Source organism: Oncorhynchus masou, chromosome 26 (genome assembly GCF_036934945.1).
Source record: "Oncorhynchus masou masou isolate Uvic2021 chromosome 26, UVic_Omas_1.1, whole genome shotgun sequence".
Taxonomy (NCBI): Eukaryota; Metazoa; Chordata; class Actinopteri; order Salmoniformes; family Salmonidae; genus Oncorhynchus; species Oncorhynchus masou.
The window spans coordinates 8,423,823-8,448,388 of record NC_088237.1 but is presented as its reverse complement, the minus strand read 5'-3'; the positions used below and the strand labels follow the sequence as shown (position 1 = coordinate 8,448,388).

Genomic DNA, 24,566 nt, shown 5'->3' with positions numbered 1-24,566 from the left:
ATGTGCCTATTACTGAGGAGTGGCTTCCGTCTGGCCACTCTGCCATGAAGGCCTAATTGGTGTAGTGCTGCAGAGATGGTTGTCCTTCTGGATATCAGGAAGAGCCAGATACAGACCGTGTCAAAGTAACAATGTTTATTACAGCAACAGAGGCAAAGGTACAGGACGGCAGGCAGGCTTAGGATCAGGGGCAGGCAGAGTGGTCAGGCGGACGGGTTCAGGGTCAGGACAGGCAAGGGTAAAAAAAAAAACAGGAGGGCGAGAAAAAGAGGGGCTGGGAAAAGACAGGAGCTGACTGGACAAACGCTGGTAAGCTTGACAAACAAGACGAACCGGCAACAGACAAACAGAAAACAAGGGTAAAGGTAGACAGGAGATAATGGGGAAGATGGGAGACACCTGTATGGGGGTGGAGACAAGCACAAAGACAGGTGAAACAGATCAGGGCGTGACACTGGAAGGTTCTCCCATCTCCACAGAGGAACTTTAGAGCTCTGTCAGAGTGACCATTGAGTTCTTGGTCACCTCCCTGACCAAGGCCCTTCTCCCCCGATTACTCAGTTTGGCCGGGCGGACAGCTCTAGGAAGAGTCTTTATGGTTCCAAACTTCTGCCATTTAAAAGTGATGCAGGCCACTGTGTTCTTGGGGTCTTAAGATGGTGCAGACATTTTTTTGATATCCTTCCCCAGATCTGTGCCTCGACACAATATTGTCTCGGAGCACTACGGACAATTTCTTCGACCTCATGGCTTGGATTTTGTTATGTCAACTGTGGGACCTTATATTGACAGGTGTTTGCCTTTCCAAATCATGTCCAATCAATTGAATTTACCACAGGTGGACTCCAATCAAGTTGTAGAAACATCTCAAGGATGATTAATGGAAACAGGATGCACCTGAGCTCAGTTTCCAGTCTCATTGCAAAGGGTCTGAATACTTATAAGGTATTTCATTTTTTTATTTAAATATATATTTGCGAACATTTCTAAAAGCCTGTTTTTGCTTTGTCATTATGGGGTATTGTGTGTAGATTGCCGAGGATTGAATGAAGCCGTCGCTATACCAACATTGGAAGATTCACTCTAATTGGAATCGCTTGGGTGTTTCCCTGGCGAAGGTTGCCATGGCGAAGTTATATAATTGGGGATTCCATTGGTGGATATCAAAGGGGAGAAGATATCGCTCTCATTAAGACGCCATAACACTGGGCCTCATCTGACTGTACACTAATTAGGTTTTAATTCAGCTAAGTGTAGTGTGTTTCCGTTGTACTGGATGGCTTCTGCACTCTGTAGGTTTGATATGAGTAATATGGAATTAAATTAAAGAGAGGACCAGTTTCTTTGTGGTAGACTTTTAAAGGATAGGTGGTGTGTGTATACTGGCTAAAACGCCTTTTATGGTTACAGCATTACCTGGACTGACAGAACGCCGTGAACCAACAGGGACAGAGATACATTGGAAGCTAAACTCACTCAAATGAACACTGCGTTAGGATGGAAAGCAGAAATTCTATCCCTGTTGCCTTCTTTCAATTCTACAGTTTTTTGTTGTTGTTTTTTTTACAATTCCTTCGGCGCTAATTTCAGAAACTTGTGGTAGTCTTTCAAAACTCTAGACACAAAACTCAAAAAGGTCATTACTTGTAACACAAGGCTGTCCAATGTTCAAAACATTGCATTGTGCATTCGTATCTTTAAAGAAACCTTGCACTTGCAGAATCATTGGTTCAAATAATGAATTTATCATGAAATAACGTAAGAACATTAATTTAGATCACCAACACACAAGATACCGATAGTTTCACTGTGTAGTTGTTCGTACAATCATTAAATATTGTAGTACAAAATGTGTGATACGTTTCATTATGGTACTACACGTAAATACATCACTGTAAAAGGACAAGTAAAGAGAATACTACAGACACAGTGGACAAACTGTGAACAAAAAACTCATTGAACAAAATCTGAAATATATTGATGAAATACAATAAAATCACTCAAAGGTTTCTTTGAATCAAAGCAAAAACAATTAGCTACAAAAAATGAAAAAACTACAGTAAAACATCACCTATAGTGTTCCTCACCTGGCTTACTGTAAAAAGCAAAACAAAGGATTGATTACTGTACTTCCCTCAACCCTGTTTTGTGGATTTGGCCACAGGTTCTCATCCACATCACAATGGATGTTTTCATTAACCAAACATCTTGAGAAGAATCTTCTGGCATGGCGAATCCAGGCCTGACACTGGTCTACCGTGATGTCATTGCATGCGTCATCCATGGCCTGGAGAAGGGCGGCTTGTTTGTGAGGGCACCTATCATATACCTTCCACCTCCATGTGGAGAAAAATTCCTCAATCGGGTTTTAAGAAAGGAGAGTATGGGGGTAAGTAGAGGGTGGTAAATTGTGGACGGGCTTGAAACCAGGCTTGCACCATTTGAGCATGGTAGAACCTGACATTATCCCACACAATGACATAGGTCATGCCATCAGCTCTACAGACCTGATTTAGCCCATCAAGGAAGGTTACATTCCAACAGCGAATCATGTGGCTGCCTGCAACTCAATATATAGAGTATATAGAGTAGAGAGTTGTTGTTCGACCTAACATTAGAACGGGCAAGATGCGTAATCTAAGCAACTTTGACTGTGGTATGATTGGTGATGCCACACATGGTGATTCCAGCATCTCAGAAACAGCTGCTTTCCTGGGATTTTTATGCACTACAGTCTCTAGAGTTCACAGAGAATGGTGCGATAAACAACACACATTCAGCGAGCGGCAGTTCTGTGGGCAAAAACACCTTGTTAATGAGAGAGGTCAGAGGAGAATGTCCAGACTTATTCAAGCTAACAGAAAGGCCACAAATGCTCAAATAACAGCTGTTTAAAACAGCGGTGTGCAGAAGGGCATCTCTTAATGTACAACACCGTGAATAATTCAGGATGTTGTGGAGACAAAAGGGGGTCCTACCCAGTACTAGATAGGTGAACCGAGTAAAGTGGCCGGTGAGTGTACAGTAATGTCAAATCTGAAAACGTGTTCTGGAAAAGTGGTACATGGGACCATAGAAACGGTGTCTGATAAAGAATGATGATGGATTATTACATCCATAGATAATGTAGTCCAATTGGTTCACATTCCACGGTAATTGGTGTCAATGTATCTCGCTATCCTGAAATTTTCATGATCTTAACATGGAATATTGTTTGTCAGTTTCCATAAAACTATGCATTAAGAGTAATGCAACAGATACTTGTCATTTTGAGCAGTTGTATCAATGAATAGGCAGTCATCTCAGATGTAATGTGTGAATTGCATTTTGAAATGGTAATACTTTGATGTAAAGTTGTGTCATTTTGAACAGGTGATTTTCGTTCAATGAACAAATGATCTTAGCTTTATGTGTATTGTATCCAAGCAATTGGAAAAAGTGTTAGAGTTTTGAAAAATGTGCATTTTGATCATTGGTTGTGAGTTTTGTGCCTAGAGTTTTGAAAAATTACATCAAGGTTCCGAAATACGTGCCGAAGTGATTGTAAAAAAACTGTAACGTAGGGTTCATTTGAGTGAGTATAGCTTCCCATTTATCTCTATCTGTCCCTCGCCCTGCTATTCCCCTCTCCCCCCTCTATCACCTCTCTCCCTCTTGCTGAACACATTCTTTCTCTGATTAGGTTAGAGTGGAGCTCTGTTCGTGCCTGCGTGCGTGTGTGTGTGTGTGTGTGTGTGTGTGTGTGTGTGTGTGTGTGTGTGTGTGTGTGTGTGTGTGTGTGTGTGTGTACTGTATGCACTCGTGTGTGTGTGTGTGCGCCCGTGTCTCTGCCTGTGTGTGTTACTTTCCCCAGCATGAGAAAATGTCACTCAAACAGAAGAGGGAACTAACAGAGTCACTGACCAACAACCAAAACCAAACAGGTGTGGTTTTAGGAAGACACTCGTGGTGGAGTATACTGAAGGTTGACTAGCAAAAACAACTGGACCCTTAAAACCACCCACTATGAGCACCGACTAAGCTTGCCCAAGAAGAGGCGAACAAAAGAAAACCCCCCACAAAACTTAAAGACAGCAAGCAAACCAAAATCAGATAAATTATTGTTTGTCAAGCACTCAAAATAGGGAGTGCCAACTAAAGGTGCTAACCCTCTGCATCTATCAAGACAACTGGAGCACTGGGCCAGTTAAATAGCACCTGACAACCAGCACTGATGTAACACATACTAACTATGAGATGACACCAATCGGTGCGCCCTACGTGCTAACGAGCTACACTGTACGTGCTAAAGTCCAACCTCAAAACCTAAATGGAAAAACCAAAACCTGTAACACCTTCCCCCTTAAGACAACAAATATGTCCTATATTTTCCTTAGACAAGTTTGCTCACCACCAACAGAAAACAACTTCCACTTCACAACATGATCAACTTAAATGCGTCGCCTTCTCGAATGTAAACATGGAGTTTACTGGCTGTCAACAATTAAATGTAAGACAAAACACTATTGGCATTCTCTCAACCAGCTTTACCTGGAATGCTTTTCCAACAGTCTTGAAGGAGTTCCCACATATGCTGATTACTTGTTGGTTGCTTTTCCTTCAGTCTGCGGTCCAACTCATCCCAAACCATCTCAATTGGGTTGAGGTCGAGTGATTGTAAAAGCCAGGTCATCTGATGCAGCACTCCATCACTCTCCTTCTTGGTCAAATAGCACTTACACAGCCTGGAGGTGTGTTGGGTCATTGTCCTGTTGAAAAACAAATGATAGTCCCTCTAAGCGCAAACCAGCTGGGATGGTAAATAAATAAATCATAACCGTGTCACCAGCAAATCACCATCACACCTCCTCCATGCTTCACTGTGGGTACCACACATGCAGAGATCATCTGTTTACCTACTCTGCGTCTCACAAAGACATGGCGATTGGAACCAAAAATCTCAAATGTGGACTCATCAGACCAAAGGACAGATTTCCACCGGTCTAATGTCCATTGCTCGTGTTTCTTAGACCAAGCAAGTCTGTTCTTCTTATTGGTGTCCTTTAGTAGTTTTTTTCAAGGCCTGATTCATGCAGTCTCCTCTGAACAGTTGTTGTTGAGATGTGTCTGTTACTTGAACTCTGTGAAGCATTTATTTGGGCTGAAATCTGAGGCTGGTAATTCTAATGAACTTATCCTCTGCAGCAGAGGTAATTCTGGGTCTTTCTTTCCTGTGGCGGTCCTGATGAAAGCTAGTTTCATCATAGCGCTTGATGGTTTTTGCAACTGCACTTGTATTTTTTTAATACATAATATGGACTTGGTGTCACGACTTCCGCCGAAGTTGGTCCCTCTCCTTGTTCGGGCAGCGTTCGGCAGTCAACGTCACCGGCTTTCTAGCCATCGCCGATTCACTTTTCATTTTCCATTTGTTTTGTCTTTGTTTTCTACACACCTGGTTTCTATTCTCCAATTACCTGTTCATTATTCAACCCTCTGTGTCCCCCATGTTTGTGTGCGTGTTTGTATATAATGTTCAGGTCGTTACTTGTTGGCTGGTATTGCGTGCCGGGTTCGTTATTTCGCCTGTCATTTACGAGTGACCGGTATTTCACACACCTTTAGTATTTGTTTTATACTGGTGCTATTCATGGAATAAATTACCTTGTATACTCATCTCTGCTCTCCTGCGCCTGATTCCATGCACCAGTTACTCACAGCCTGACAGAAACACGCACCTCAAATGGAGTCAGCAGGAGCAGTTACCCCGGTACTAGGGGTTGAGAAGCGCGTCCAGCAGCATGAGGCGATTCTACAACATCTCGGCACCACTATGGATCGCGTCCTACAGACTTTGGAGCACTGGGAGAGAAGAGGAGTTCCTCCAGCGCCTCCACCAGCACCACCAAGGACACCACTGATCACCCCTCCTTCACCCGGTTCTAGTGGGATTCGGCTCTCTCTTCTGAGGGAGTACGATGGGAAGGCAGCGGGATGTCAGGGTTTCCTGCTCCAACTGGAACTCTACCTGTGGACCATGCACCCGGCTCCTTCGGGCCTCGAGAGCGTGTCCACCCTCATCTCCTGTCTCTCAGGGAAAGCCCTGGATTGGGTCAACGCCGTATGGGAGGAAGGAGGAGCGATGCTGGACCAATTCAAGTAATTCGTCTCGTGCACCTGAGGCAGGGGACGAGGAGCGCACAGGAGTTTGCATTGAACTTTCGGATCCTGGCCGCCGGCGCGGGGTGGAACCACATGGCCCTGATTGATCACTACCATTGTAGTTTGCATGAGGACGTCCGTCGGGAGTTGGCCTGCAGTGACACTACTCTGACCTTCGACCAGCAGGTGGACATGTCCATAAGATTGGATAACCTGCTGGCTATCCGCGGATGTCCAGATCGGGGTCTGTCGATTCCATTCCCCAGCACCACCGCTCCAACGCCCATGGAGCTGGGAGGTGCTGCAATTAGTGCGACCGGAGGAGGGGCTGATCCATGCACCATCTGTGGCCGCAGAGGGCACAATGCCGGTCGGTGCTGGGGAGGTTCCTCTGGGAGTCGAGGCAGCAGGCAGGGCACTCTTGTGTCACCCCAGGCGAGTCGGTACCAGGCTCACCCAGAGCACCCTGTTGCTCACATGTATGTGTTTATTAATTTTCCTGAGTTTTCCCCGCATTCCCAGCATACGCCGCTTGTAGATTCAGGCGCAGCGGGGAATTTTATTGACAGATCATTGCCCATAGTTTAGGGATCCCCATTGTTCCTGTGGATATGCCTTTCCCTGTGCACGCCCTAGATAGTCGACCATTAGGGTCAGGGCTAATCCAGGGAGGCCTGGTTCCGCAGGAGGGTCACAAGGAGAGAATCAGTCTCTTCCTTATTGATTCTCCTGCATTTCAAGTGGTGCTGGGCTTACCCTGGTTGGCCTGTCATGACCCCACTATTTCGTGACAACAGAGGGCTCTCACAGGGTGGTCACGAAAGTGCTCAGGGAGGTGTTTAGGGGATTTCATCAGTGCTACTATGTTGGACAGTCCAGACCAGGTCTCCACCGTGCACATCCCCACTGAATATGGTGATTTGGCTCTCGCCTTCTGTAAGATGGCGGCGACTCAATTACCAACCCCATCGATGGTGAGATTGTGCGATAAATCTCCTGGTAGACGCAGCACTTCCCGGTAGTCAGGTTTATCCCTTGTCGCATTAGGATACGGCGGCTATGGAAACATATGTCTCTGATTCTCTGAGGCCCTCCACCTCACCTGCCTCCTCTAGTTCTTTTTTGTGAAGAAGAAGGATGGAGGTCTGCACCCGTGTATTGACTATCGAGGCATCAACCAAATCACTGTGAGGTACAGTTTCCTGCTACCTCTCATCGCCAGTGTGATCAAGTCAATGTACGAGGCGCATTTCTTTACAAAATTGGATCTCAGGAGCGCCTATAGCCTGGTGCGTATCCAGGAGGGGTACGAGTGGAAGACGACATTTAGTACCACCTCAGGGCACTATGAGAACCTTGTCATGCCATACAGGTTGAAGAATGCTCCATCAGTCTTCCAGGCTTTTGTAGACAAGATTTTCCGGGACCTCCACAGACAGGGTGTTATGGTGTATAACGCAGACATTCTGATATACTCGCTACACGCGCCGAGCATGTGTCCCTGGTGCGCAGGGTGCTTGGTCGACTGTTGGAGCATGACCTGTTCTTGGTCGACTGATGGAGAAATGCCTGTTCTTTCAACAGTCCGTCTCCTTCCTAGGGTACCGCATTTCCACTTCAGGGGTGGAGATGGAGAGTGACCACATTTCAGCCGTGCGTAATTGGCCGACTCCCACCACGGTAAAGGAAGTGCAGCAGTTTTTAGGGTTTGCCAACTACTACCGGAGGTTTTGGTCAGGCAGCGGCTCCCATTTCCTCACTGCTGAAGGGGGGACCGGTGCGTTTGCAGTGGTCGGCTGAGGCGGACAGGGCTTTTGGTCAGCTGAGGGCTCTGTTTACCTCGGCTCCGATGCTGGCTCATCCGGGTCCCCCTTTGGCGTTCATAGTGGAGGTAGACGCGTCCGAGGCTGGGATAGGAGCCGTGCTCTCTCAGTGCCCGGGTACGCCACCAAAGCTCCGCCCCTGTGCCTTCTTTTCGAAGAAGCTCAGCCGGTGGAGTGAAACTTAGCTGTGGGGGACCGGGAGCTATTGGCTGTCGTCAAGGCCTTGAAGGCATGGAGACATTGGCTTGAGGGGACTAAACACCAAAATGGGTGGCGAGGAGACCGAACCCTCGCCAGGCAAGGTGGGCCATGTTCTTTACCCGTTTTGTCTTCACCCTGTCCTACAGACCAGGTTCCCAGAACGCTAAGGCAGACTCACTGTCCCGGATGTATGACACAGAGGAGCGGCCCATGGATCCCACTCCCATATTTCCGGCCTCTTTCCTGGTGGTACCGGTAGTGTGGGAGCTGGACGTGGACATCGAGTGGGCGTTACTAACAGAGCCCACTCCCCCCCCAATGTCCAGCTGGGCGTCTGTACGCTCCGTCTGCTGTCCGCAACCATTTGATCTGTTGGGCCCATACGTCACCCTTCACCTTGGCATCAAAGCCAGATTGAGGCTCCTGCGGTGGGTGACTGGTTTAGGTGCGCTGAGGAGACCTGGGACACCTCTCATTTGCACCTTGAGGCTCCAGAAAACCTGCGCAGATTGCCACCGCAGTGAGGCCCCGGTGTTTGTTTTATACTGGTGCTGTTCGTGGAATAAATTTCCTTGTACACTTATCTCTGCACTCCTGCTCCTTTTTCCATGCACTAGTTACCCACAGCCTGACACTTACCAAATAGAGCTCTCTTCTGTATTGTTGGGGATGAATCAGAATTAGTTGGGTAACATAGATAAGATGTTTTATTTTCATAATATGCTTGTGAGATACTTGTCATTTAGTATGTATCTTTTTGTACTATAGTGTTGGCCGTTTGCAGTTATCCTTTCTCTGTCAGGGCTCAGTTACTTGGGCCCCAGAAAGGGGAAAGTTCAAGCTTGTCTTCATATGTAAACATATCTTTTAAACCATGTGAAGGGATGATTGAGGAGGAACCAATTATCTATTGGCTCCACAATGTCTGTGTGCCAGTCACTCCCTATTTTTCTCATCGGGGAGAGGAGGATGACAGTGTCTGGAACCATTCTATGTTCCCTCTTAAGTTGGCCTTAACTTGACCTAGAGGCTCACTCTCCTCTCCGTGAACTTGTCCAGGAGGGGTTGTATTTGAGATGGGGCTGTCTAGTATTGACAATTGATATATGCCATTGGATGAGGTAATGTACCAAGAACGAGATAAGAGCTTCGTTTAGGAGACCAAACTGAACGATAATTTATAGCCAATGCTGTCTGGCTATGGGATTCTCCTCTCAGAAGTAAAGTCTTTCTTTGTGTACATGTTCCTAAAGAGCTGTGGTTTGTCATGTCGACTAGGGGGGTGGATCTTTGCTATAAAAGATCTCAGTTGCCATTATGTTGACCACTCTCAACTTTTCATTAGAGATACTGAAATGTTGAAAGTCAAAATGCTATTGCAAAAGCTTAATTATTATTAAAGGTGAAGATTAAGCATAACTCTGACTGGTGTGTGATTTTCTCTCTCATCATTTGGAAATTAAGGAAAGTTCCACGACAGTATACCACCCCTACTGTACCTTGTCACCACACAACCGATTGGCTCAAATGCATTAAGAAGGAAATAAAGTCCACAAATGAACGTTAACACGGCACACCTGTTATTTGAAATGCATTCCAGGTGACTACCTCATGAAGCTGCTTGAGAGAATGCCAATAGTTAGTAAAGCTGTCATCAAGGCAAAAGATGTCTACTTTATTCTACAATGTAGAAAATAGTAAAAATAAAGAAAAATCCTTGAGTGAGTAGGTGTGCCCAAACGTTTGACTGCTACTGTATATATATAAATTATGTTCTTATTTATAGATGCCTAACTCTCACAAGTAAAAAAAAAAACATACTTACGTTTCTATAACTCGTGTCCTCTTGGAACGAGCCCAAACAATACAGAACGTGCAGTCAAAATAAATTGTGAGCCAGGGCAACACACTAGCTAAACGCAAAACACAAAACCTAATTGACTGCTCACCCTATATCCGCAGTAACTTTCCTCCCGTGATTTCCCTCAGTGGAATTGCCTCAGGGAAACGAGTGATGAGTGCACGTGATGGTAAAAGTGAAACTGTTTGCCACTCTTGGCTTTGAGCAAAGGACCAACGCAGTCCACCAGAACCCTGCTGAAATGTTTGTCAAAGCAGGAATAGGCTGCAAAGGTCCAACCGGCACAGCTTGGTCTGGTTTACCCGTCCGCTGGCAAACAAGATTTGTGAACGTATTTACAAACAGCACGTGTTTGTGTTTATCAGTCTCTGTGTGTGTTTGTGCATCTCTGTGAAGTTAGCGCTTCATTCATTAACACACCCATAACCTACGTCCGTTGGTTCACGGTGATCTGTCTGTCCATGTCTCAGGATCTGAGCTGCAGCTAATCAGCTCTCTGTCCTCTGGTATTGTCTCCTGGGGGCCATTCAATCCTGCCTCTACAATGTTAGCGCTCTGCAAATTGTTGACTCTCATAAACACATCACTTCCTCCCAGTTTCTGATGGCTGCATTTGTAACCTGGCAGCTCACGTCCACACTCACTTTGCTCACGCAGTTGATAAACTCAAGCACACAAGTCCAAGTCAACATTCACTCCCGTCGGCTAGTAATAATATGGTGTACCGTTAACATTTGGAGACTGTCAACTTCCATGACGGTCTATGATATCTTTATATTATTTGTGATACACACGATATGAACAGATCTCTATTTTGATTAATAACATAGCTAAGCTTATGAGGCATAAGATGAGACATCCATACATGCATTCAAAGATAATGACAGCAGTAATAGCCAGAAAGCGTTGTGCTGGGAAGAACAGCGTGATTTGATTGGTCCCCCCGGGGTGTGTGGCTGGATGCAGAGTGGCTCGGTCAGTGTTGATTGGTTCTCGGGAGATCCTGCTGTGACTGGTCCTGGGGAGAGTGTTTTCTGTTTCAGTGGGGCGCTGTCCGGTAACTGCGTGTGTGTGTGTGTGTGTTCAGCCTGTCTGGGAGCTAAAGGAGCTCTTCCCAGCCCAGCGAGCATCCACCCACTCACAGCTGCTCCCCTTCCAACACTGTGTGTATGTGTGTGTTTGTCAGCGTGCGTCTGTGTAACTGTGTCTGTGTGTGTGTGTGTCCATATTTGTCCATTCTTGTGTGTGAGTGTGTCAGTGTGTGAGTCTCTTTATCAAAGCTCTGCATACCTGTCCAGACGTTCTGTCCTATTATGAGTGGTACTCCTTGGAGTCTCTGTTTGAAGGTCTCAGCTATAAGCCTGCTGGCTTCTGCTGCTGCCTCAGACAACTTTACTTTCAGACCGAACAGAACTAACTTCAGCCACTTGTTGTTATGTTGCTGGTGGCCTGTTTCATGTGTGTTGTGTTTGTCCGTTGATAGGCTGATAATCAAAAGGTCTATTCTAACCTCTGCTCCTGTGTGTGTGTGTGTGTGTGTGTGTGTGTGTGTGTGTGTGTGTGTGTGTGTGTGTGTGTGTGTGTGTGTGTGTGTGTGTCTGTGTGTGTGTCCAGATGGCCCTGTGATCTGGAGGATGCTGACCTACCCCCCCACACGGAGAGCACTCCTGGTGGGATGTGGACTACAGATGTTCCAACAGCTCTCTGGGATCAACACTGTCATGTGAGTACACAGTATCTTAGTGGCCTGAGTGGCCCCTTGCACATTGGATATGGTACTGGCACTGATCTGTATATACTTGTATTCTCCTGTTTAAAAACAAATCTTATCTTCCTGTTCCTCATGTTCTTTTTGTTCGTTTTTTTCTGCACTGTTGGGAAAGAGTTCGCAAGTAAACATTTCACGGTACTGTTTTACGCCTGTTGTGTCCTGTACACATGGCGAATAACTTTGAAACTTGGAAACTTGTTGGTTAGATTTTCCACATTAAGGAGATTTGTCTTATTTAACTCTGCATGTTGGGGAAGAGCAAGTCAGCATTTTACTGTAAGGTCTACGCATGTTGTATTTGGCACATGTGACAAATAAAACGTGATTTTGGATTTGAATCTGTGGGTGAGGCCCTGTTATAGACTAGCGTCCTGTCCAGGGTGTGTACTTGTACATCAAGCTGCCCCACGCTACCGAAACAGGAGGTCTGCTCCGGCTCCTGTGCGCCGTTTCGGCTCCCACAAACCAAGGCACTTGTGCAGGTTCGGTGGACTAACATGCCTAAGCTGCAGCTCAGTGAGGTAACATGCTTTTGATGAATTAAGCTACATTCATATTTACAGGATCTACTCCGTCATGTGAGTGGGACGGTAACATGCCTATAGCCTTTAGCTTAGTGGGCTTACACGGCCCTCCCAACTCACGTCGAATACCAGTTCAGTGGTCCAGTCAACACTTAGACAATTCCATGCAGGATCATGTGCTGGTGAAGGAGATAGTTCACAGTGCCACACCTGTGTGATTGATATGCTGTTAATGCTTCGTGCACTTTTATGCACTTTTCAGGGTCAATCGCTCGCTGAATTTCCTTTGTGCCTGTAAGGTGCTAAACCATTGAATCTTTATTTCCATCTCAAGTGAGATTGCATCGTCTAGCTTTCTCTCATCCCCCTGAGCTGAAGCATATTCTGGGCATTGTAAACAATCTTGCAATATGTGCTGTTGCTAAGCAACCATTCGAGGTGAGAGGAAAAGGACGAGTGGGTGTGCGTGGGTGTAGGTTTGGTTCGGTGTGCGTGCGTGCTAGCGTGTGTTTGTGTGTACGTATGTGCGTGTGAGTCTGTTAAGGTAGCTTGCGTGTGTTTTGGTCCGTTGCTGTGTTTACCTCTTCCCTCTGGTAATTTGTAAAGCCAGAGGTGGTGGCAGAGACAGCCGAGTGACAACAAATCAGGTTGATGGGTTGTCTGTCTCAGTGGGATCCGATGTGGGGCACATGCCTATGTGTCACTCCCTCCTCACCAAACCAGCCCCAGCCCAGATAGTTTCAATGGTTCAGGGCAGTCACACAGAGACACTCACTGTTTCCCTGCCCAGCCCAAGATTGTCTCAGCTGGCTAAGGAGTATATGGAGAGACAGTCCCTCATCCTTTGTCCTGTCTGTGTCACTCACCCGTCCTCTGCCCAGCCCTCAAATGAGACATTGTGATTCCTCTTCCTACGGTGCTTTGGAAGAGTTTCATTTGGTATGAATCCTGTCACTCACTCTGAGTACCTCTTTCTTTGTTCAGACCCTGTCATGAAGAGATGACTCTAGATGCTGTTGCACATTCCGTCAACACCCCAGCTTCGATTCCTCTCGGACTCTCTCAGGCACACTCCTATAGCGGACTCATAGACACGAGCATGCACGTATGCACAGTAAACACAGACGTTGTTGTGAACTGAACTCCGAGTGCTGTCGGATTAACGTCCCCCACCTGCCAGAGAGCGTCGGGATGAGAGATGTGTTGATCCATATCTCTCATGGACTAAAGGTCTCCCGGGACGTGTGCTGATTGTATGGCAGTTTGAGATATTGATTTGTTTGGGATATGTTTGTGGTTCCTTGCAGGCCTCTCTCCCTCTCTCTCTCTCTGACTCTGCCCGTCTGCCCGTCTGTCTGTCTGTCTGTCTGTCTGTCTGTCTGTCTGTCTGTCTGTCTGTCATTGTGAGCCACAATGAGGAAAAAATGATGAACTAGCCTGTCTTGTCAGTGAGGATGTGTCCTCTTCTTATTAGATCTGGAATCATAACGATTAGCCACATTATCCAGCACGTAAATGTCACTGTAAGAGAGAGAGAGAAGGGGAGGTAAAGAAGGAGGGAGAGAGGCGGAGGGAGGTAGAGAGAGGCATGCGGAAGGCAGGCAGACAGACAGAATAGAGGGTGAGGTGATTAAGAAATTGACAGAGAGAGAGAGGGGGAGATAAAGGGAACGAGAGAGAATTAATGAGAGAATGAGGGGCCGAGAGGGAAGGTCATCTGTCTGTTTCTCCTCTGCCAGCAGTTAAGCCTGAGAGTACAGCGAGGGCCTACTAATCCTGTCTGGCAGACTAGCAGAGGCCACAGGTGTTGTTGATCCATCCATAATAGACCATGTCTATTAGTGATGATGTCACTGAACATTGGGCATGTCTTACTCTGGTCTCAACATGATGCTCATGTCCACAGATAACCTGATTACTTACAGTATATGTCAAAGTTTGTATTTAGTAAGAAATATGCCACAGCATATTATACTATAAAATTATACATTATTTGGAATTAACCAGCACAGGGTAACCTTTCAAATGATGTTGTTTATATCTTAATCTTTTGGTTTGTCATATTTTAGTGTGTAATTTAGTTTTGATGTGTGAATGTTTGTTTACGTGGGGCAGTTGGCAGACACAGATGGTCAGCTGTAGAAATGTCATCTTGGAGATGTTGAGACATGCCAATTAACTAGTGACTCAGCTGGGCAGCCTGGGAGGAGAGCTGTAAAGGTCCAGTCGTTTGTGTGTGTGTGTGTGTGTGTGTGTGTCTGTCTGTGTCTGTCTCTATGTGTGTCACCCTTGTATTGCCCTTGATGACTGATGACAGTCTGTTGTGTATTTCTTATAGTTGGTAAGCAGCTTTTAGACTATTGTAGTAGAAAGGCCTCATGCCGCTTATGCAGATAACGTAGCTGTGTGTAATTAGCCTATGGTAATATTATTCTGTCTAATCACACACACACACACCCACAGAGCCTCCTCATTGGGTTAATCCACAGCAGCCTGTTATTTAGACGCTCTAATTGTCCTTTTATAGTCTACTCTAAGTGTGTCAAAGTTTATGTTGTTGTGGTGTGTGTTGCTGTTGCAGTTCATTTCAGAGCCTGTTTTGACTTTGTTGTGGTACTTGTTTTGTTTTTTTGACCGTCTGATCCACCTTTCCAGGAAAAACTCTGGACCCTAGTTGTTATCGTTTTTCTTTTAGAGGTGTGTAGGCGTCACCATGTTGTTGGTAGAGTTGAACAGGGTTGAGCAATATGTGTTCTCTATGTTTAGAAAACTCTGTCTCTGTGTGCCTCTGCGTTCAGCAGCATTAGACATGAGTGTGATAATGCTTTCATCTCCTTTCAAGAGAGACATAGGCCAGTTCCCAAGGGAGACATTTATCTCTCTCTCTCTCTCCCTTCCCTCCTCCCTCTCGTTAATTGATATGATTACATTATTGTTACCTGGTTAGTGTGCTGTCTGTGAGTATCAATGTGCTTTAAATGATTTTGCCATTGAACCCACAGACATGAGTGGTTATTGGTTAGGGATATGATATGGTCCTCTCACTCCTCGAATCTCACACACACACACACGCTGCCACTTTAGCATACACTATGTATTCAACTGCATTACCAAGACACTACACTACACACACATACTACTCACAGTATTTGTAAATACGGTCATGTGTGACATAGCAGTAACACGTTCATTATCTATACTGTATATCATATTGTGGACATATCAGGCTATTACTATGGATACTACCTATACTATTATTATTATTATCATTAGTATTTTTTTTACTCCTATTATTGATATTGATTACTGCAATGTTGTGGGAGCCAGTATAACTTTTTATATCTGCTGTAAACAGTGTATGTGACAAATAGCATGTTATTTGAGTTGGCACACACACACACACAAAAACACACACTCCTCGTGTCACATTGAGGCTGCCAATGCATCCATCCGCTTTAACGATCAGGCCATCATGACCTTTCCAGACAATATCATATTGTTTGCCTTTAGGTCAGCTAGCAGCGTAGCCAGCTTCAAAGGAGCTCTGATATGGTAGGTATTGTTCCCTGGGACCTTAGACCCCTCCCCCCAAGTATCTATCTCTGCCTGAGTCCCAAATAGCACCCTGTTCCATATATATATATATATATTGCACTACATTTGACCAGGGCCCTATCAGCCCTGGTCAAAAGTAGTGCGCTATATAGGAAATAGGGTGCTATTTGGGACGTAATCTCTATCTCCTGGGATGGAGTGGGCTTTTCAGCTTGCTCTCTCTTTCCCTCTTTAATCCTTTTCAATCGGGTGCATATTCAATGAAGCTCCAGTGGTGCATTTGTAAATGTCAGCCGTTAGTGAACAACTTATGTCTCTCTCACCTTTAGAGTGAAATGGGCTGGAGCAAGGCAGGTAGTCAGAGAGAGGGTGAGAGGGGAGCAGAGGGACGAGGAGGGAGAAGGAGGAGAGGTGGTAGAATTTATTGTACAGGACTTCTTTCTGGCCATGTGATTAACTCCAGGTCACACATAGACACACAGTCCCACTCCTCTCTTTTATTCCTTTCATCCACCTATCTCTCTTTTGCCCATGTACCCAAGCTTCAGAGGTGAGTGCACATAAGCATCTCTCTTTCGGACACCACTTCCCCCCTCCTCTCTTCCGCCTTTCCATTCCATTCCTCGCGCTTCACCTCATCACCCTCTTTCCCCTCCTCGACTTTCTCTTCCTCCCCTCTCTCTGACATCTTTGTCGTCAGCTTGTCTTCATGTCGGAGTAGAGAGAGGAGAAATGTGTGAAGTCAATCTGCGGCAGCGCATAGTCAGTGGAGTGCAGGTCCCGTTTTTAGAAAAGAGATTCTGAAGGCCATTTCACACCTTCTGCCTGCTCCTCTCACATCACATACAGCCACTGGCACAATCTAAAATGGCACCCTATTCCCTATAAAGCGCACTACTTTTGATCGGAGCCGATAGTGAAGAGGGTGCCATTTCGGACACAGCCACTCTGTTATATAACCTCCATCTTGTACCTGTGCATCCTCTTGGAGAAGGTCAAGGGGTCAGTGTTGGTGGCACACTGGGATCTTGTCAAAGTTGCTGTTGTTGTTGCGTTTTTGTGTATTTACACAATCTACAGTCTACCATGTCACCTTCTGTGTTTTGGTTTTCAAGAGCCAGCTTGTGTCTAACCCAGTCAAAGTCAGCCAATGTTTGTCTTAGACTTTTTACTTCACATCTCAAGTAGGAGTTGAGTGTTTCTTGTTTTTGTAATGATTTGTTTTGTCTCTCCACTGTGAAGTTGCCATTCAGGTGTAGAAGGGTGTGCGTGTGTGGGGTGCGGAAGAGTGTATTAGATGGTTGTAATTGAACATGTCCATGGCATATCGCTGACCTATTGCTAGATATCACTTATTAAACAGGCTTCCTTCCAGATAACTTTTTTTTCCTCCTCCCATACTGAGAACAAGAATTCTCTCCTCTTTTCTTTATTCTTTCTCTCTCTTTCTCCCTTCTTACCAATTGTTTTTTTTACCCACCTAGACAGGAAGCAAAATAAGGGTGGGCTTTTACTGGCACACGAAGATCTGCATGAAGTCTGACTGTAGGGCTGTGTTGGTCTTGATATTTTGTCCGCCAGTTATTGTCATGCAAAAGACTACGCTCTCACGGTAATTAACTGTTAATTAACATAAACAAGTAAACACATTTAGCAGGGCTCCCGAGTGGTGCAGCTGTCTAAGGTACTGCATTTCAGTGCTAGAGGCGTCACTACAGACCCTAGTTCGATTCCAGGCTGTATCACAACCGGCTGTGATTGGGAGTCCCATAGGGCGGCGCACATTTGGCCCAGTGTTGTCCGGGTTAGTGTTTGGCTGGGTTAGGACGTCATTGTAAATAAGAATTTGTTCTTAACTGACTTGCCTAGTTAAATAAAGGTTCAATTAATTTTTTTATCTCAAGGCCTCCACACAAACAAGCTGCTAATGTTGCCGTTGGAACATTTACATTTAAAAAAGTATAGTAAATCAATTGAATATACACCATCACAGTGCATCTATTATTTATTTTAGGAATGTCCGTCTAAAGAAACATTATGATATGAAGAAAATGTATTTCGGAAGAACAGAATATGAGTCGGCCTACTGTATGTTATCTGGCTATGAGCCATGCCATAAGCTGTAGGCTTGTTCATTTATCAGAGAAGATATGCTCATAAGTCCCTTGATATTATTTTATATTATAGGATTTATACTAAGAAGAATATAACTGAACTTAGCTGAATAAAATAGAAAGGATATTTTTCCCATTCCAGAGCGAGAGTCTGCATATGAAGTGGCTATGTTGAGCGTAAAAGTGATCATTTGAAACAGGTCCTATATTCTAGATTTAGAGTTATTTGGCAACTTTAGGTGTGAATGATACAAACCTTAGAATGTCTTAGAAATCAACACATATATGGGCTCTGCATGATGGGACTTCGGGCTGTTGAGGATTTGAGAAAGTCGCAGAAAAAGCTTGTGCTCTGTTCCTTGCCTCAGGCCACACATACCGTTCTCTCATCAAGTGATCATATTTTCACCCATCAGACTATTCTCAATTTAATATTGTCTTTAATAATATGTCAAATTTGTTTTTCAATTTAGATTGACCCATTATCAAATGGGCAGGAATCGGGGCAAGAGAAAAAATAAATTGAATCCGTATGCTCTCAAATAGTGAATAAGGGCCGGTTTGTTTCACTCATGTCACGTAGGCTACTCTGGTTATTTTTCCGCACGACAGGTGATATTCCGCCCAAACTCTGTATGCCATGGGCTTTCCAACCTTATTCCTGCACCTCCCCAGTGCTTCATTTGGGAAACCGAAATCTGTTCGGGAACATCGATAGAAACATGTTTTCACAATGAAATGTGCTATTTCATTAAACTGTTGACAGCCCCTCTCTGCACACTGGAGAAAGGAATGAAGGAGAGAGGGGAGGAGATGGAGAAGCATGGTGGTGAGATATTCTGTAGCTAAAGGTCATGTGTCAGCCTATTAATTATCAAAACATACAAAAATGCCCAATTACTAAGCTATTCAAAATAAAATACAAATTCACTCTAATTGTAGGCCTACTCTGAATTAGTTTAATTAGGCTAGACCAATTATGTACCAACAATATCTTAAATCAGTATTTTTAAAATGTTTTTCTGCCATGTGTACCATGCGGTAGGCTATGTAATTGTATAAAGGCACAATCATTATTTTCATTCAGCTTTTCTTTCGGGCTTGGACTCATATATAGGCCTATGCCTATGCATAAGCTATAATATGCATATGGGTGTTTTGAATTAACCTGTTGTTGTACTTCTTTCTTCAAATTGATCATCACAGTGAGGTGAGTTTTAAAAGCACATACTGTTTTGATGATAAGTGTTTGATGTGATTTTTAGATTTCATTCGCATTGATGTCAGAGTGTTTAGAGGGACACAGAGCCCTGAGTATGAGACCATTAGGACATGATAGAGGGACAGTAGCGTCCTGAGTCCTGAGTCCTGATTATCATTAGCGAGTTGGGTACTACTAACATATTAATTGAACATTTATTTAACTAGGCAAGTCAGTTAAGAACAAATTCTTAATTACAATGACGGCCTACACCGGCCAAACCCGGATGACGCTGGGCCAATTGTGCGCCGCCTTATGGGACTCCCAATCACGACTGGTTGTGGTACAGCCTGACCAGAGTGCATAAGAAGAGATTACCCTGATTCAACAGTCATGTAGAATTTTACTGTGATCATGAATACCGTCCTAGTGCTTCTTAGTGGTGTTGGAATAATAGTTTTGGCTACAGAGCTTCAGACTTCTCGTCCGCTCCGGTCGTCATACATATCATTTTAATATGGTTTTTATATACGACAGCTTTATTGCGTGTCTGAGACCTTCCAGACATGACAAATGACAACTTGTACTGCCAGCTGTGTCCAGTTCAGAGTAGTTACCCTGGTCTAAAATGTATTACATTTAATAACAAATTGAACACAGACATTTCAATTAGCACAGGCTCTTATCTACAATCTACAGTATTATTGCCATTTGCCCATCTCATCACCTGTAGAATGTTTTTGCCGGCAGTGTAATTTATATAATTGGACTGTGAGCTCCCCGAGAGTCCAAGAATGAGCCTGCATCCTCATCGTTAACAGGGACTGAGGAAGGTTCATTCTTCCCTCTGCAAGTGGCCTGGCAGGGGGTCTCACCCACAGAAATAAATCTGTTTTATTCCACATTTCTGGAGTGGAGTCAGAGCCTAAAGATACACACACTTTGGCTGTTTGAAACTATGATTTTTAACTAGCACCATGTGGTTACCACCCAATAGTCTGTATTATGGCAGTATTTGGATGCTGTGCTGGAAGTGCTTCAAAGTACACTTATGTAGTGTTTACAGCGCTCTATGTAGCTGGTTACATCATGTTTGTTGTGGATGTGGTGATGCTATGTTCTGTCAGAGCACAGGGTATCTGGCTGGGCTGGTTAAATGTGAGCTGTGCTTCCTTTCCGGCTGGCCTTGCTGCTTCTTAATCAATCTGATTCAAACCTGAGATGGAGCTTAGAGAGCCTCTACTGCGGAGAGATTTTACACCCGCTGCTACTACAAACCCCTTATCAGTCATACTGTGTTTCCGTGTGTGTGTGTGTGTGTGTGTGTGGGCAGATGCATACTGAGATTGAAAGCCTCTGCGAGGCGAGACAGAAATCAGGCGGCTTTGTTGCCTTCCTTCCGCCCAACATGTTGTTACATCGCCGCATGTGGCTATTGCCAGGCTCAGTTTTTTTCAAAGGCTTTGCTTGATTTGTATATTTATTGACCATGTATGTGGTCCTCATGACCCCTTTACACCTGTACTTTAACTTTGAAGTGTTGAACTTCGACTTAAGTTGAGAAACATGTTGGCTGACTTGACTAAAGGAAAGATATATGCAAATAGGCAGTCGGTAGGAGTGTTTTGTTTTGAAAAAGAGTCGACGGGTGCAGATGCTTCTCAAGAGATTGAAAAACAAAATGCTAATTCACGGCTCCCTGCAGAGAATGAGTGAAAAAGTGAGGGAGCGAGAGAGAGAACGCGAGGGACGGCCTTTTATTTTTTTAAACTTTTGAATGAATGCTCTCTCTCGTCTTTTTTTGGTGAGAATCGTTGCGTTGCGTTCCGAGTGCCTGTATTTTCTCATTTCAAATCAAATAAAATTTTATTTGTCACATACACATGGTTAGCAGATGTTAATGCGAGTGTAGCGAAATGCTTGTGCTTCTAGTTACGACAATGCAGTAATAACCAACAAGTAATCTAACTAACAATTCCTAAACTACTGTCTTATACACAGTGTAAGGGGATAAAGAATATGTACATAAGGATATATGAATGAGTGATGGTACAGAGCAGCATAGTCAAGATACAGTAGATGGTATCGAGTACAGTATATACATATGAGATGAGTATGTAAACAAAGTGGCATAGTTAAAGTGGCTAGTGATACATGTATTACATAAGGATGCAGTCGATGATATAGAGTACAGTATATACCTATGCATATGAGATGAATAATGTAGGGTAAGTAACATTATATAAGGTAGCATTGTTTAAAGTGGCTAGTGATATATTTACATAATTTCCCATCAATTCCCATTATTAAAGTGGCTGGAGTTGAGTCAGTGTCAGTGTGTTGGCAGCAGCCACTCAATGTTAGTGGTGGCTGTTTAACAGTCTGATGGCCTTGAGATAGAAGCTGTTTTTCAGTCTCTCGGTCCCAGCTTTGATGCACCTGTACTGACCTCGCCTTCTGGATGATAGCGGGGTGAACAGGCAGTGGCTCGGGTGGTTGATGTCCTTGATGATCTTTATGGCCTTCCTGTAACATCGGGTGGTGTAGGTGTCCTGGAGTGCAGGTAGTTTGCCCCCGGTGATGCGTTGTGCAGACCTCACTACCCTCTGGAGAGCCTTACGGTTGAGGGCGGAGCAGTTGCCGTACCAGGCGGTGATACAGCCCGCCAGGATGCTCTCGATTGTGCATCTGTAGAAGTTTGTGAGTGCTTTTGGTGACAAGCTGAATTTCTTCAGCCTCCTGAGGTTGAAGAGGCGCTGCTGCGCCTTCTTCACGATGCTGTCTGTGTGAGTGGACCAATTCAGTTTGTCTGTGATGTGTATGCCGAGGAACTTAAAACTTGCTACTCTCTCCACTACTGTTCCATCGATGTGGATAGGGGGTGTTCCCTCTGCTGTTTCCTGAAGTCCACAATCATCTCCTTAGTTTTGTTGACGTTGAGTGTGAGGTTATTTTCCTGACACCACACTCCGAGGGCCCTCAACTCCTCCCTGTAGGCCGTCTCGTCGTTGTTGGTAATCAAGCCTACCACTGTTGTGTCGTCCGCAAACTTGATGATTGAGTTGGAGGCGTGCGTGGCCACGCAGTCGTGGGTGAACAGGGAGTACAGGAGAGTGCTCAGAACGCACCCTTGTGGGGCCCCAGTGTTGAGGATCAGCGGGGAGGAGATGTTGTTACCTACCCTCACCACCTGGGGGCGGCCCGTCAGGAAGTCCAGTACCCAGTTGCACAGGGCGGGGTCGAGACCCAGGGTCTCGAGCTTGATGACGAGCTTGGAGGGTACTATGGTGTTGAATGCCGAGCTGTAGTCGATGAACAGCATTCTCACATAGATATTCCTCTTGTCCAGATGGGTTAGGGCAGTGTGCAGTGTGGTTGAGATTGCATCGTCTGTGGACCTATTTGAGCGGTAAGCAAATTGGAGTGGGTCTAGGGTGTCAGGTAGGGTGGAGGTGATATGGTCCTTGACTAGTCTCTCAAAGCACTTCATGATGACGGAAGTGAGTGCTACGGGCGGTAGTCGTTTAGCTCAGTTACCTTAGCTTTCTTGGGAACAGGAACAATGGTGGCCCTCTTGAAGCATGTGGGAACAGCAGACTGGTATAGGGATTGATTGAATATGTCCATAAACACACCAGCCAGCTGGTCTGCGCATGCTCTGAGGGCGCGGCTGGGGATGCCGTCTGGGCCTGCAGCCTTGCGAGGGTTAACACGTTTAAATGTTTTACTCACCTCGGCTGCAGTGAAGGAGAGACCGCATTTTTCCGTTGCAGGCAGTGTCAGTAGCACTGTATTGTCCTCAAAGCGGGCAAAAAAGTTATTTAGTTTGCCTGGGGGCAAGACATCCTGGTTCGTTACTGGGCTGGATTTCTTCCTGTAGTCCGTGATTGACTGTAGACCCTGCCACATGCCTCTTGTGTCTGAGCCGTTGAATTGGGATTCTAGTTTGTCTCTGTACTGACGCTTAGCTTGTTTGATAGCCTTACGGAGGGAATAGCTGCATTGTTTGTATTCAGTCATGTTACCAGACACCTTGCCCTGATTGAAAGCAGTGGTTCGTGCTTTCAGTTTCACGCGAATGCTGCCATCAATCCAAGGTTTCTGGTTAGGGAATGTTTTAATCGTTGCTATGGGAACGTCATCTAATGAACTCGCACACGAATCAGCGTATTCGTCAATGTTGTTATTTGACGCAATACGAAACATGTCCCAGTCCACGTGATGGAAGCAGTCTTGGAGTGTGGAGTCAGCTTGGTCGGACCAGCGTTGGACAGACCTCAGCGTGGGAGCTTCTTTTTTTAGCTTTTGTCTGTAGGCAGGTATCAGCAAAATGGAGTCGTGGTCAGCTTTTCCGAAAGGGGGGCGGGGCAGGGCCTTATATGCGTCGCGGAAGTTAGAGTAACAGTGATCCAAGGTTTTTCCGCCCCTGGTTGCGCAATCGATATGCTGATAAAAATTTAAGGAGTCTTGTTTTCAGATTAGCCTTGTTAAAATCCCCAACAACGATGAATGCAGCCTCCGGATAAATGGTTTCCAGTTTGCAAAGAGTTAAATAAAGTTCTTTCAGAGCCATCGATGTGTCTGCTTGGGGGGATATATACGGCTGTGATTATAATCGAAGAGAATTCTCTTGGTAGATAATGCGGTCTACATTTGATTGTGAGGAATTCTAAATCAGGTGAACAGAAGGATTTGAGTTCCTGTATGTTTCTTTCATCGCACCATGCCTCGTTAGCCATAAGGCATACACCCCACCCCTCTTCTTACCAGAAAGGTGTTTGTTTCTGTCGGCACGATGCGTGGAGAAACCCGTTGGCTGCACCGCTTCGGATAGCGTCTCTCCAGTGAGCCATGTTTCCGTGAAGCACAGAACGTTACAGTCTCTGATGTCCCTCTGGAATGCTACCCTTGCTCGGATTTCATCAACCTTGTTGTCAAGAGACTGGACATTGGCAAGAAGAATGCTAGGAAGTGGGGCACGATGTGCCCGTCTCCGTAGTCGGACCAGAAGACCGCCACGTTTCCCTCTTTTTCGGAGTCGTTTTTTTGGGTCGCTGCATGCGATCCATTCCGTTGTCCTGTTTGTAATGCAGAACACAGGATCCGCGTTGCGAAAAACATATTCTTGGTCGTACTGATGGTGAGTTGACGCTGATCTTATATACAGTAGTTCTTCTCGGCTGTATGTAATGAAACCTAAGATGACCTGGGGTACTAATGTAAGAAATAACACGTAAAAAAAACAAAAAACTGCATAGTTTCCTAGGAACGCGAAGCGAGGCGGCCATCTCTGTCGGCGCCGGAGATGGAGAGTAAGTGTTTTTCTACAGAGGCTGGGGTGCTGCCTTGTGAAGCAGGGAGAGAGTTGATCAGAG

The 24,566-nt window shown here is 45.2% G+C and overlaps 1 protein-coding gene across 1 annotated transcript in view; it reads left to right on the top strand.

Annotated features, from left to right (window-relative positions):
• The window catches only part of LOC135514717 (proton myo-inositol cotransporter-like), a 73,309-nt gene that overhangs the window by 37,921 nt on the left and 10,822 nt on the right, over positions 1-24,566 (top strand). The window contains exon 4 of the mRNA XM_064938260.1: positions 11,641-11,749. Coding sequence (XP_064794332.1) covers positions 11,641-11,749 — 109 coding nt within the window. The remainder of the gene's footprint in view (positions 1-11,640; positions 11,750-24,566) is intronic.